The sequence below is a fragment of the Brachyistius frenatus genome, unplaced genomic scaffold (genome assembly GCF_029030835.1).
Source record: "Brachyistius frenatus isolate BFR_SWC_R1_liver_20210118 unplaced genomic scaffold, ASM2903083v1 Contig_615, whole genome shotgun sequence".
In the NCBI taxonomy this organism is placed as follows: Eukaryota; Metazoa; Chordata; class Actinopteri; family Embiotocidae; genus Brachyistius; species Brachyistius frenatus.
Window position 1 is genome coordinate 26,638 of NW_027211214.1, and position 15,450 is coordinate 42,087.

At 44.8% G+C, this 15,450-nt stretch overlaps 1 protein-coding gene and 1 long non-coding RNA gene across 2 annotated transcripts; both read right to left on the reverse strand.

Annotated features, from left to right (window-relative positions):
• Nucleotides 1–4,147: 4,147 nt before the first annotated feature.
• Nucleotides 4,148–11,995, reverse strand: lrrc41 (leucine rich repeat containing 41). The gene is made up of 10 exons (XM_069688516.1): nucleotides 11,759–11,995; nucleotides 11,050–11,136; nucleotides 10,895–10,953; nucleotides 10,046–10,802; nucleotides 9,164–9,400; nucleotides 8,691–8,855; nucleotides 7,601–7,699; nucleotides 6,478–6,606; nucleotides 4,896–4,968; nucleotides 4,148–4,376 (listed from the first exon to the last, which is right to left on the reverse strand). Exons 1-10 carry the CDS (start codon nucleotides 11,856–11,858, stop codon nucleotides 4,157–4,159), a joined length of 1,926 nt encoding a protein of 641 aa, XP_069544617.1. The 5' UTR covers nucleotides 11,859–11,995; the 3' UTR covers nucleotides 4,148–4,156.
• Nucleotides 11,996–14,872: 2,877 nt separating this feature from the next.
• On the reverse strand, nucleotides 14,873–15,355 carry LOC138614911 (uncharacterized). The gene is made up of 3 exons (XR_011310370.1): nucleotides 15,345–15,355; nucleotides 15,036–15,081; nucleotides 14,873–14,915 (listed from the first exon to the last, which is right to left on the reverse strand). It is a non-coding gene; the product is annotated as an uncharacterized lncRNA (long non-coding RNA).
• Between the last annotated feature and the right edge of the window lie 95 nt (nucleotides 15,356–15,450).

Below are 15,450 nucleotides of genomic sequence, written 5' to 3' on the forward strand. Positions count from 1 at the left end.
TGACTACCGGGCTAGCTGGTTGGTGGTGTGTGATACGGCGATGCACTTTTTGGCGGGAGATCGGACATCGTCGACCCGAGTTACATTCACAGCGAGAAAAGAAACGCCATCCTTCACTTCGCCATCCAAACGACTTTTAAGCTGTTATTGGAGGCGGAGGTGCCCGAGTTATTTCCTACGAAGGGCCAGAAAATACTGCGGATGGACGACCGGGGGCCAAAAATAATGTTTTGTTTTTACGATATTATGTTTATTAGAATGTGATCAATTTTACAGAAGATGAACATTTTAAATCTAAAATAAAATTTCAGAATAATTAAAACTACTCCTAATAATCCTAATGCAGAAATTATTGTCAAAAACAGTTGTCCTGCCAGTTGTCTTAAGTTTCTTATATCAGTGTGTCACTGCCTCGACCTCTGGACCGGCAGCGAGACAAGTGATGAGTCGTAACCAAAAAGCCGACGCGTGTTTGTTCACCCGCGTTCAGAGCGAGACTCACCGAGACAGAGAGCAGCGTGGGAAACCCGGCCGTCACCGGGTGAAGTGTCGTCCTGATGTATTTGGAGCCTCCGCTGTGTTTCTGCTGTGATGACACGGGAGCACAGATTGCTTGCCCGTGCACGTTAGCGGGAAACCGCGCACGGCTCGCTGGGAAAGCAGCCGTCGGTTGTATTTTGCAAAGAGGCCGCTCTGATGTTAACGTGGACGAAGAAAGGAAATCAGGCCGAACAGTACGTGAACATCAGCAGAGAGAACAACATCCGTCCTCGTAGAGAAGACGCTCCCGATTTGTGAATGTGTGTCGCTATCTGTGCGTGTCATTGTTTACATCTTGTGTCCATGCGGTCCGTGCCGCTGAGGGATTTTATTAACTGGATATTTTTGTTATATTTAACAGAACTTCTGTTTTTAACCCGTTCTTTTTATATGATTTAATTTATTCATATTTATTTGAGGAGATTTCTTTAATACCTTCTTGAAATATTGTAGGCTCTATTGACTTTTTGTTATTGCACGTGTGTGTGTGTGTGTACCCGTGTGTGTATATGAGTTTTGAATATGCTGAGGTGTTCCAGTTTGATTCATTTGGGTTTTTTGTGCCACGAGTGAAAAGTTCACTTCAAAAAGCTTCATAAAGGTACACAGTCGAAAAAACACCTTAAAGACACGAGGTAGAGTGTGTGTGTGTGTGTGTGTGTGTGTGTGTGTGTGTGTGTGTGTGTGTGTGTGTGTGTGTGTGTGTGTGTGTGCGTGTGCGTGCGTGTGTGTGTGTGTGATATGCAGCTGACTCCGACATACACACTCCACATAAATACCATGTACATTGACACTGTACAGACTGTAAAAATAAGTATAATAAGTGACGACAAAGCAGCAAAATATAAGAGTGGACGTTGCTGTTGAAGGACCAGGCGGGTGGGGGGGGGCGGGGGGGTTCTTCTCTAAAGTCTTGTAAAAGTATAAATCTTCTCACAAGTGGCAATTTAAATTCATTTTCTGAACATCTGTGGACTCCACACGTTTCTAGCATTCATCACATGATATCTGTAACTGTTCATCTTCAGCACTGCAGGAAGAAGTCGGTTGTTGATGGAAAATGTTTTGGACTTTTTGTTGTCAGAAATGTGCTGAGAAGGATTTTTGTCACGGTTCAATGAGACCGATGGGTTTCATCAGTTCTGGCTGAGAGAACGGACTCTCCATTGGACCGTCATCATCCTGCTGGTACTGAGAGCTGGGGTGGGAGCGATCAGCTGATCCTCTGGATTTACTCCTCTAATTCATTTATAAAATCCCTTTTAGTTTTTTCCATCACATGAAAAATCAGCCAACAGTTGCCAAATGTAGGAAAGTCAAATTTGAAAGAATTTAGACAGTTGTGAGATGGGTGCAAAGAATAGCCTCCAAATTCAGGAAGCGCTCATTGTTTGCAGAGCTTAAAGTCCTGAACTCCCGAGTGTCTGCCTGTTCGAGTCATCAGGGGCCTCGTGTAGAAATGATGCGCTCATAGGTGGGATGTATGAAACTCATTTCCGGTTCTTTAACTTTCAGCCGATTTCAACCTGCAAAGTATAAAGTCTATGAAAAACCATAATTATGTCCACCGTCATAATTTGATCATTAATGTGGATAAAATGTTCACACGTTAAACAGATCCACTTTGTCACAGCATTCAAACCAGCAGAGGAATTTTCATCCAAAGCTCACTTCAATACAACAAATCTGGAACATGTTTGGCTTCTTAGCTCGCAGCTGTCACCGACTGATACATGAGGACACATCACACCCATCAAAACTCCCAACCGTCGGATTTACAGACTGAAAAAACTCGTGATGAAGATGATCTTCGGAAGGAAACACTAAAAGTTTGAAAAGAGAAAAAGTCCACAGCGCTCTTTTGAGAAAAATGCCTTTATTCAGATTTAATGTAGAAGTTATAAAAACAATGTTAAAACAAAACTAGGCTACAACCACAGACTGTTTATAAAAGTGGACGTAGCTTTGGAAAAATGGTTCTGATCCAGAAGTGTCTTCAGCTGCAATACCAGCGAGTGCCACTAGAGGTCGGCTCCAAAAAGCCTCAGGCTCCATAGACTCCCATTCAACTTCTCTCATCAAATCCAAAGTGAATCAAATGTGTCCATCAGTTATCTCGGTGTTGTTAGCTAAAGTCACTCCTTCTTATTAGTTTTCTGGAGGTCCATCTGAAAATAATCCCTCATTCATTAGAAAAGAAGATTCAAGAAGACCTGTTTTTGGGGGCGTGTCTGTTTGATTGACAGGCCTGTGGTGCAGTCAGGTTACAGCTATCGGTGGGCGGGATGTAGTATCGATGGACCGACAGAAAACAAATCTGGAAGAGTGAATTTAACGAATGACATCCAGAAAACTTGTGGAGACTTTGTATTTGATGAGAAGTTGAATGGGAGTCTATGGAGCCTTTTTGAAACCGACCTCTAGTGGCACTCGCTGGTACTGCAGCTGAAGACACTTCTGCATCGGAACCATTTTTAGGACCCGGAAGCTACCAACACTTTTACATAATCTCCCCCAGCTCGTCCAAATATGGTCACTTCCTGCTCCAAACCGCTCCGAACTAGCAAGATGGTGACGGACAGAATCTGAACTGGAGGATTCATAATGTTCACAAACCAACGGGGGACCGCAGCTCTGATTTCAGACTAAACCCTGGAGGCTCTTCCGTGAACTCATACCTGCTCTATGAATATGAACTCCACTTGAATGAAGCCACGGTCCAATGTCTTCATATAGTGTTTAAAGATCTGTTTGTGGCGTGTACCAGTCACAACATGTGATCTATCACTGAAGGGAAAACAAACGGGTCCCTGATTTGACAACTGACTTCTTCATGTGGTGAAACTACAGCCCGATGTTTTCATTTTTTCCCGACCAGATGAAAACCTCAGAAACGGCCAGGCCGACATGCTGCAGCAGTTTGTAGGAGTGTGTTCTGTCTTTGTTTCATGTAACAGCTGGTTGTAGATAAACCCAGCAAATCAGCCAATTAGCATGCAGACGTGGGGGTCTCCATTCTCTTCAACCTGAGGTCATAAAACATGAGAATATAAAAGGAAAACAATATAAAGTAAAGAGTGTTTCCGTATTTAGCTTTAAAAAAAAAGAAAAATAGGTCCACTGAGAAAAAGATGAAGCTCTTTGAAAAGCGTTTGTCTGGTTGTTTTTTTCTACCAATGGTGGCTCGGTTCTCGGTGTTGATGATGTTTGTCTGAAGGTGCCGGACGGCCGGCTCTCCACCTCCACGTCAGTCCTCCGGCTTTTTCAGTTCTACTTTAACGTCCACCTTCACTCACGCACTCGGCCTGAGAAGACGCTGGAAAGTGGAACAGATGTTGGTTTAATAAACGATTCAAATGTCAAACTAACGTGGGATGCTCTTTTATTCTCCGACCGATCACAAAGTCCAGTCATGAGTCCTTCTGAACATGAAACTACCGGAGCAGCCTGGAATCGAACCATATATAAAAAAAAACCATCGACACTGCTCTCTGATTGGTCGGCCCTTCAGCGCTCTAACCGACCACCGTCACCGTCTCCAAAAACACCAACAAAAGCCACAAACTTCACATTAACTTCCAGTCGTAGTCGGCGACTGACACTTCCCTCGGTGTGTTCACATGTTGCTCACGTGGTCGACCATCGTGCCAGTGGACTTCCATCCTCTGACCAGTAGAACGCAGAATGGGCGGAGCCTCGTCAGCGCAGCGTTCCACATGTCGGGGTCTCGATCCCCTGGGTTTCTCCGGAGGTCAAGGGTCAGCCGGTGCCGAGGCCGACGCGTCTCCAATCTGGTGGCGAACTCCAGCAGCTCGGCCGGCTGGATGAAGTTGGAGCTGTTGAGTGCATTATCAGAAAATCTGACATTATTTAAAGGAACAGTGGGCGGGGCCTGAATTTCACTGAACATGAATTAAACGGCATCTAAAGCTCTTATTTTGACAGCTGATGTAGTCGTTGTGTCTATATTCCAGTCACCGACGGTCTGTTCTGGAAACATGCGCAGCTTTTAAGAGCTTTTTCTAACTTTGAGCCCTGTGATGGTTCTCTACATTCAAAACAGAAATTAAAAAAAGATTAGAAGTCGAATATTTCTGTGATGTGCAGCAGGATTATTATCACAAGAAGTGATCACATATTCTTTATCAGGTAGTTGTAATTTATTCTTGAAACAAAAAATACGACAAAGAGACCGAAATTGTTGAGCAGCTGAAATCTTATATCAGGTAAGAGTAGGGCCACATTTCACTTTCAAAACTCCTACAACTGGTCTCTGCAGAGCCTTTGAATCCCACGCGGAGCCTTTCTAACTTATTGTAGCTGACTCGGGATCCGTTTGTGGTTAGGGTTTGTACCTGAGGTCGAGGCGTCTCACCGAGCTCTCCGGGGATCCTGAGAACAGCTCCGCCAGCACACACACGTCTTTGGCTGTGGACACACAGGCAGCGACATCACTTCACACAATCACAACACAAAAAGATGCTCATGTTCATCCCGCGCCAGACTGCAGCGCTTCAACCCGCATGACTCTGGGAGTGAACGCTGACAACAGTCATCTGTCCACACGCAGCACACACGGACAAACGTTAGCTCTGATGTCACCGCCGTGTCAGCAGCCGAATGCTCCTCTATAATCACCGGCTATTTCATTCATTACATTACATTTCATTTAGCTGACGCTTTTATCCAAAGTGACTTACAACACACCGATGGTTCACCATCGGGAGCAATTTAGGGTTCGGTGTCTTGCTCAGGGACACTTAGGCACGAGAGCAGGAGGAGCTGGGGATTGAACCACCAACCTTCCGATTGGTGCGCAACCCAGTCTACCGTCTGAGCCACAGCCTCCATCACAGGGCCACAGAGAGACAGACGGAAACAAAGACCATTCACGCTCTCATTCACACCTAAGGCCAATTTGTAGAACCACCAATTAACCTGAGGTGCATGTTTTTGGATGTTGGGAGGAAGCCGGAGAACCCGGAGAGAACCCACGCAAGCACAGGGAGAACATGCAAACTCTGCACAGAAAGGCCCAGGACCGGATTCGAACCCGGAACCTTTTTGCTGTGAGGCGACAGTGCTAACCACTGCACCGCTGTGCCGCAATTCAACTCATTTCATTTTAATTCACTTGAAATAGTGCAAAATCACAACATCAGTCCTCTCGGGACACGACCGTCCTCTGTAATAAAACCCAAGTATTTAGTTTCAGCGGGGTGGAAGAACAGACTCGGTAAAGTAACGTTCTGGTTCTCCTTCTTCTTCTCTGTGTTTTAAGGGCAGCTTGCATCCATTACGTTGCACCACTGCCATCTTCTGGTGTCAGTTCCTTCCTACAGATTCATGAGGAAGCTGACCGAGCGTCTCCTGCTTTGTCCCACGTCCTCACTCCAGAAAACACTTTCATCCTCTCCTGGTATATTTCCTATAATTGCTGGTGCTGCTGCTCCTCCTCCTGCTCCTCCTCCTGCTCCTCCTTGTTTTTCTGATTGGTGCAGACTTGCAGTGTCTCACTAAAGCCAATCAGTCCACATGCAGCTGTTTCTCTTCTGTTGGCTGCCTTTCTAAGCGGACTCTTAAACTCGGTCAGATTTTCTTTCTCCTAATCTTGTGTTGGTGACGGTTGGAGCTGTAAACTTTTCTTTTTCTGGTAGTTTTCGTGGAGTGGATTTACTGGGTAAAGCCAAGTTCTCGTTAGTAGTTGTGTCTAAAATCAGGAAAACAGTAAAGCAACAAACTAAGATTTCGTCACTATTCCTTTAGATGTGAGTTCAAATGGTGAAGAAACAGCCCGGCAATAAATGCTCCCGTCCCACTTTAAAAATGTAGGTTTAAATGACAGAAAACAAGCATGTTATCATGATCTCCACTCAAGCAGGCCGACAGGGAAGCAGCTCGTCCGTGGCGTCGTGGTGCGGTGAAGGTTGAGCTCACCGAGGCGGTTCTGAGCCAGACTCAGCGTGTGCAGCGAGGCCGCCGACCTCACCGCCGCCGCCAGCTGCTGCAGACGCTCTTCTTTGTCACTGCAGTTCTCGAGGAGGCGGCAGTCCTTCAACCGCAGCTCTGTGAGAGGGAGTTCAAAAGAAAAGCTTTTCAGACAGGACAGGCTTCAGATGATACAACATAGATTCAGTTGTTACAGTCCTTCGCAGCTCTAAAGAATCCCAATGAAGATGAATAAAGTCTGATGAACAGACACACGTTGTATTTGCTCATTGAGAATTGTAACCAACTAAAACTCAACCAAAGTGTATTTCCCTGAGCGCAGTGCATCTTTTAACCGGTTGTTCATGGGAGCAGCAGCGTGACGAGGTGCTGAGCACATTTGACCCTCCTGTCCAATCACAGTGAAGGAAGGGCGGGACAAATGGCACAAGAACGGACAGACGTTCCTCCAGCCTGATCGCCTCCCGGTGACTGGTTATTTAATTTTCTCTTTCTTTAAGTGTCCCGCTCACATAAAACTACACGTTGAACCGAGCTCCGTCCAACCAAACCAATGTTCACACCAAGATGTTCCCTCGCACACAGAATCTCATGAAGCCTCACCGACCGGCGGTCCGTCCTCTCAGCGAGTATTTGACTCTCTGTCTCTGTCCACTCTGTTGATAACACAAACTGTTTGTGAAATCAATCTAATCCAATTAATCAAGCATAAATTAACCGTTTTTTCCGCAGATATTCGGTCTCGTATCAACCGGGACGTCTCAGCGCTCCCCGTCGGTGTTTTCAGCTCGGAAAAAACACTGCTTAGTCCGAGTAAGCATTTGTTCCCAATCTTAAGAAATTCCCTCAAAGCATATCTGAGATATGAGCGTGTTCTTCAACCACCAATTTAATCAATTCATCCTTGTGTCCAAGTGAACGTTTGTGCGTCATTTGAAGAAGGCGTTCCTGAGACGTCGTGTTCTCAACTGGAGGACGTCATGAAATCATCAAGCCTGAAGGCCACAGCTGTCGCCGGCGCAGAGCCCTTCAAAGAATCTATTCTACTTTTATATTTGCATTTAAAAAAGAACAGGTTTACATACTGTTCGCTCTTTTGTCCTCTTCTTACCTTCCAATTTGCAGTCTTTCAGTAGATTTTGGATGTCGGAGAGACAATCGGACAGCTTCATGTCCTCCAAGCTGAGAATCCTCAAGCAGTGATTTGACTCTAAAAGATGACGACATATAATTCGTTACAGAACCTCAGAGTACATTTGATTTAGAGATAGAACAATTCATCTGTCAGGAGGAAAGTGACGTGTCTGGAGGTTCGGACTCGTAATCACCGAGTTTACGGCGGTACGAGTCGGCCTTCACGGGCTGATGATCTGACATCTGCTTGTGAAGACTCTTCGCTGGCGTCATGGGAACCGCTGCCCAATGACATCAGACAAAAACATGCTTCCTATAGACGCTGTTAATAAATAAACTGATGTTGTGGTGTTAATAAATAAAATGCATCGGGAGCTTTGAGTGTAAATAATTCACTTTCCACTCATTAAATAAATGATCTGTAAATTGCCCCGAACCTTTTGTGTGAGTGACAGCGTCACGCTAGGAGATTATATGGAATTCATTTGTAGTTAACCTGAGCGCCTTTTATATATTATGGCTGAGATTGGCTGCTGTGCCACGATGCTATCTGATTCACATTAATTCATTTAATAGACAAGAGTCTGCTTCATTTCTTATGTAATATAATACCTTGTTTTAATTATTGATGTCAGTATGCAGAACATATCTGTGGGATTTTGGGTCGGTCGGCTGAGGGGTCACTTACTCTCCTTTTAGCACATCCTGAAGGATAATGTTTTATTCTATATTTTTCTTATAAACAACACATTTAAAAACAACAACAGTGAGGGGGTAGTGTGTCTCGTGGTACTTTGGACTTTCCGTCTGTTAATTTCAGCTGCAAGTTACTGGTTCCTACTGAAGACGCAGACTTTTGACAAACAGCTCAGAAATGTTGGTTCATAATGTGGCTGGAGTTTTCACAAATATGTCTCAAAAATGTTGGCGACTATTTTCACCGTGCGGTGCATGTAAGGGAAAATGTCAAAAGGTTACGACAGGAATTTAAACCTGCAATATTTGGGGCCTCAAGGCTGTGACACCGTTTAGACGCTGTGGACAATCACAGTGAGGCGACGCCTTACCTGACAGAGTGGTGAGCAGCTGCTTCTGAGACTGACCGCTGGGTAATCTCATCCCAGCGATGTGAAGGGAGGTCAGATGTGGACAGCGTCTCAGAACAGACGTCATGAACTGCAGATCTGTTTGGAGCGCAGTTATTTTGACTTTCAGCTTCTCCAGGTGCAACTCTGTTAGGAGGGAAAGTTCGGTTGATTGTATTATTATACACCTCGATGCTTTACGGCATGCAATTATAGTTTTGGTTATTTTTCAAGCAGAAGTACCAAACATCTTCTGTTTCGTGTGCTGCTTTCTTCCATGTACGAGCTTTATAAATGACATATCTTTGCTTTCGGACTGTTGGTTGGGCAACAAAAGACATTTGCAGATGTCACCTTGGAATATTCTGGGAGTCTTGTTTTGCTATTTTTAGACTTCGGACAGAAAATAATCTGCTGACTGACAAATGCTCACTTCAAGTGTTACTTGACATCACCTGACATGTCTGCCGTTGCACTCTGGGGGTGATGTGGTGAGAAGCCTGGTCCCCATATCAGAGTCTGGACCTCCACCTGCAGGGATGTCACGTTGGGGCTCGCGTCCAGCAGGACCTCCATGAGCTTGGCGTTCGGCAGGACGCCGATGCTCAGATCTGTGAGGGAACTGCGGTGACTGTCAGACAGCTGCTTCAGCGCTGCGGCCAGGTCCAACACATCTGATTCCCAAAAGCTCGCTGCACAAACAGAACGACAAATTCCAGCACAGCCAAACAAATGTTTCCTCTAGTTTTCATAGTGTCACTATTCTCTGAAAGTGACATAATGACCCTTCATTTAATTTTCTTCACTGGTCCAGTAAAAATGCTGCTATTTACACATTTACAAATCCGTTTCCCAAAAAGTTGGGACGCTGTGTAAAATGTAAATAAAAACATTATGCAATGATTTGCAAATCATGTAAACCCCTTTGGAATCCAAAATAGACCAAAGACAACATGTCGAAAGTTTAAACTGAGAAATGCTTTTTTGTTGTGAAAAATATTTTTGAATTCGATGGCAGCAACACGTCTCAAAGAAGTTGGGACATGGTCATGTTTACCACTGAGCTGCATCACTTCACCTCAGTCCATCTTGGATGTAATTCAATTCAACATTTTGAATTTTGATACAGTTCAATGATAATACTTTGTAGGCAGCCAAAATGCTTTCATAGTAGCATCAAGTATCAAAATCTGTCCCAAAGTCCAGTAAACCTGGGACGTATTATTATTCCCCACAAAAAAACAGAAGTCTGTACTTGACGGGAGCATGATAGTGCAGATATTTGGTCGACCCTGAACTGACCCACAAACATACCAGCACATTAGTAGCACACTTACAGGGGCTCTGGAGACTTAGACAGCGAAGGCAGAAAAACGTCGGCAGGGCAGAGTTCAAGACTCGGAGGGAGTCGGACCCACACGGCTCGATCTCCAGACCGCTGATCTGACCCCACGGACACACTCCTAAAGGACTGTCACACTGAGGGAAGGTTCCACAGAGAAACTGCTCCTCCATAGAAACAGAGTCCACCTTTGAGCGTTTGCATGGAACGACGTGGTTCTCCTGATCATCTGAGGCCTCGGTCTGAAGACCTGGACTACAGATGGCCCCGTCTGCAATGGCTGACAAATCGCAGCTTGACTTTGTGCTGAGCATTTGCTTCTTCAGCGACAGGTCTACATCCTGAGGTCCTCTTCCATGTAAGAGCCAGGACAGCACGATGGGACACGGCACATCCACAACAAGTTTGGTAGCCACCCCGTGGTCCAGCAGGCGATGAAGGACGTACACTGCAGCGTATGTCCCCCTCTTCAACAGGTCAATGCCGTGTGATATCCGAACACTTTGAATGCGCTTCTCTAAGAGGTTTAAAAGGGGCCGCTGCTCAGCAGCTAAACTCTGAAGGGGCTCCTGTAAGCCTGTAATGAGTGAAAATTGTCGGATACATGAAGCTGCAGCCCTCAAGAAAAACTGGCTTTTTAAATTTGTGCTATTTTTAATGACGTAGTGGTTCCTGAAGCCGTAGAATACCAGCGTAAAAAGCAGTTTCATTACTTCCTGTCTCGCCTCTTCCTCCGTGTGCACGTCCATCGCCTGAAATGTAACACAGGACAAATTTCACATCTGGGTTCTAAATAATCACTGTACATGTGAATTTGTACTATTACAGAAGACTTTTGACCCACAAAGCTGTGGCCGCGCAGGTCCTGTAGGACCACGACCCATCCGGGGTGAGTGGATATCCCTGAGAGGAGGCAAAAAGAAATGGACCTCATCAAAACAAAGGTACCATGGAAAATAATAACCAAATCCATCAATGGACTTTAGTCCCAGCTCATACCTCTCTGATTGAGGGCCGGCTGCAGCTCATACAGCTGACATACAGTCAGATGAGGAAGAAGATCCTGAATGAGATGCCTCGGAAGATCTGAGTTATAACAGAGGACACAACTTCAATACAACCACTGAAAATCAAACACGACAAAGTAACACCAAATAGAAAATACTGTAACTGTTAACGAGTCTTATGATACCATGGAAACAACAAATACTGTCAAGTCCATGTTGGTGTTATAATATAACTCAATAGTGTACTAACATGTCAGAGTACTAACATGTCAGAGTACTAACATGTCGGAGTACTAACATGTCGGAGTACTAACATGTCGGAGTACTGTATCTCGGAGTACTAACATGTCGGAGTACTAACATGTCGGAGTACTGTATCTCGGAGTACTAACATGTCGGAGTACTGTATCTCGGAGTACTAACATGTCGGAGTACTGTATCTCGGAGTACTAACATGTCGGAGTACTGTATCTCGGAGTACCAAGGGCAGTAGGCTGCATCATGTGGAACAGCCTCTAACCGGATGATGAACGGTTCCTCAGTTAGAGACTGTAGGAGAACCCTCTCTGTAAAAGTATAACCATACACTGCTGACTTATTGAATGAGAGCTCCGATTCGGTGACGTGTGGACCAGAAGTTATGTTTTAATGAATGTTCTCCAAACGGTACCGGTGCCGTAGAGATAATATTCCGTACTTACCGAGGACAGAGTGAGAATCCTGCGGGGAGAAATGCTCCCTGACAGCCCGGAAACACATTTCTTTCAGGGTTATCCCCTTCCTGTGGACTGTGTCGCCCATCGTCCAGTTATTACGAGTATTCCTGTATTACTTTCTAATGTCGTTAACAGACATGTTGTTGAAGGAGCGCTTTGTTTTGGTTCTCTTCTTCTTCGTCCTCCTCCGCCTGCCTCGGTTCTTCTTCTTTGGTGTTTTTTTTGGCGGGTGTGAAACCAGCTAAAGAGGCGCATTAGCGCTACCTAGTGGCCCGGAGTAAGGAGTGGAGATCGTTTAAAGGAGGATGTTTTTCTGTCACTTTAGGAAAATGGCATGGGCTTAAGCAGGCAGAGGACAGTGGAAGTGCTTGTGGAACTAGGAAGAGGGGACTGAATATGCTTGTGTAACTTGGACAATGATGTACAGGACAGGGGACATTTTATTCATTTTCATTCAGAAATAACAGTTTCTCAACAGTTTTTGGTTTTATGGATGTCCACATGTCCGAAGTAAAGCTAACAGCAGCCACCTTTTCCACCTTAGCCTTCTCCTTCTCCTGAGCTGACTCATACTTGGCCTCCACCATGGCCTTCAGAGCCTCAAGGAAAAAATATATAGTGCTGAACTGTGAGACACAATAAAGTACTCATTTGTTTCATGCATGCACCCATACATACCTGCCTTGTAGGGAGGACATAATTAGGATCCAGTTTGGACACAAATGCCCTGAATCCATCATCATCCACAATACTGAAGGGCTGTGTGTCCTTCACTATCATGGAGACGAGGGCTTCATCCAGCTCTGGTTTTCTGGTGGCTGGTTAAAAGAGAATAAACACAGTGTCTGTTACCTGTCTTTATTTGCACAATAAACAAAAGTGAACAGGGAAAAATTGTGATGGTGCATTTGTAATATTGTAATGACTTACCTTGGCTGGGTGAAGCTCCAGTTTCCTCCTTATTCTCATGCAAGGCCCGGTAACGCCTCAGCATGGATGAGGTGTTGTTATTGGACCCCAACTCCTTGGAGCACAATAAACACCTCACCTTTGAATCAAATAAGAAACTGTGAAAAATACAGTTCTTGATAAGCAAACCTAATGTGTCTGAAATAGAGTTAGATTTAGCTTATTAGGAGTTATTAAATCAAAGTGTTCCCACAGGGGAAATCCTCCTCTTCTCAGCTGGCTCCATCTTATCACCTCCTTCTCTCCTCTCTCTCTCCTAAATCTCCAAACTATCTCTCTCTCTCCTAAATCTCCAAACTATATAAACGCTATCCAAACTATCTCTCTCTCCTACATCTCCAAACTATATAAACGCTATCCAAACTATCTCTCTCTCTCCTAAATCTCCAAACTATCTCTCTCTCTCTCTAAACTCTCCAAACTATCCAAACTCTCAACTGACCTCAACTCTCCACCAACAACCCACATTTTGAATGGAGCCTGAGGGGTTTATATTGCCGTCAAACCTCCCGGCAAAATCTGAACCACTTCCCGAAGCAGTCACGTGGTACAGCCGGCAGCGAGGCTTCGGACGTCATCATTTTTGGCTCCTCCCCTAAATGAAGCAAGCCTCGACACACGCTTCGAGGAAACGCCCCCTCCGTTACGCGACACACGCTTCGAAGCGTCGGCACATCTCGTAACATCACTATTAAACAGGTAACAGCTCAGTCGAAGAGGCAATGATCACCAACATCTCAGCTGACTGCCACCACTGTACAATGTACACTTTATAGACTTTTAGCTAAGTTATCTAACCAGCAGTTGCCCAAAGTCCCGTATTAACAGTTTGTTTTGCTACTGACAGGTTCAAAGTTTAATTCTAAGTGTTTGACAGTGTTATGGATGGATTCCTACAATTAGGAATTAATTAATTAATTAATGAGCATGTCCAATAGAATTACATTTTGGGTGACATGTGCTAGGATGACATTTTTAGGACATTTTGGATGGCATGTTATAGAATGACTTTTAAAAAAATATTTTTGACAACATACTGTAGTAAGAAATTTTGGACAAAATACTACAGAATTACTTTTTTTTTTACATTTAGACCAGAGGTCTTCAACAGGGGGTCCGCGACCCCTAGGGGGTCCGCGGAGGCACTGCAGGGGGGTCGTGACATTTTTGGTTGATTAGACAATTTTTTATTATTTTAATGTCTTTAAATACACATTAACATGAATCCCACATATTGTCGCGAATAGATAAATGGAGGCAGAAGATGTTATCTTTCAGTCAGAAATGCACATTCAGCGACACACAGGAGCTGTCAAGCTGGACACCGGTTCACTCACAGCGCGAGACTAGCCTGGACCTGTCCCTCCAAGCCTGGACCTGTCCCTCTAAGCCTGGACCTGTCCCTCCAAGCCTGGACCTGTCCCTCTAAGCCTGGACCTGTCCCTCCAAGCCTGGACCTGTCCCTCCAAGCCTCCTGCACTCCTCCAGTTTAATATAAAACACAATTTTTTACAATATACAGTATATCTTTCTATAAAACCAGATGAAACTAATCAGTTAGTAAAACTTGAAGCCTGTCTAAAAGACATAAAGGCCTGGATGACCAAAAACTCCCTGCTTCTAAATTCAGACAAAACAGAAGTTCTTGTACTTGGTCCTAAACACCTCAGAAACTCTTTCTGTAATCACTTAGTTACTGTTGACTGAGACTGTTGACTGACACTGTTGACTGTTGACTGAGACTGTTGACTGAGACTGTTGACTGAGACTGAGACTGAGACTGTTGACTGAGACTGTTGACTGAGACTGTTGACTGAGACTGTTGACTGAGACTGTTGACTGTTGACTGAGACTGTTGACTGAGACTGTTGACTGAGACTGTTGACTGAGACTGTTGACTGAGACTGTTGACTGTTGACTGAGACTGTTGACTGAGACTGAGACTGTTGACTGAGACTGTTGACTGTTGACTGAGACTGTTGACTGAGACTGTTGACTGTTGACTGAGACTGAGACTGAGACTGAGACTGTTGACTGTTGACTGAGACTGTTGACTGAGACTGTTGACTGTTGACTGAGACTGTTGACTCAGACTGTTGACTGAGACTGTTGACTGTTGACTGTTGACTGAGACTGTTGACTGAGACTGTTGACTGTTGACTGAGACTGTTGACTCAGACTGTTGACTGTTGACTGAGACTGTTGACTGAGACTGAGACTGTTGACTGTTGACTGTTGACTGTTGACTGTTGACTGAGACTGTTGACTGAGACTGTTGACTGACACTGTTGACTGTTGACTGAGACTGTTGACTGTTGACTGTTGACTGAGACTGTTGACTGTTGACTGAGACTGTTAACTGTTGACTGTTGACTGTTGACTGAGACTGTTGACTGACACTGTTGACTGAGACTGAGACTGTTGACTGAGACTGTTGACTGAGACTGTTGACTGTTGACTGAGACTGTTGACTGAGACTGTTGACTGAGACTGTTGACTGAGACTGAGACTGTTGACTGTTGACTGTTGACTGAGACTGTTGACTGAGACTGTTGACTGTTGACTGAGACTGTTGACTGAGACTGTTGACTGAGACTGAGACTGTTGACTGAGACTGTTGACTGAGACTGTTGACTGTTGACTGAGACTGTTGACTGAGACTGTTGACTGAGACTGAGACTGTTGACTGAGACTGTTGACTGAGACTG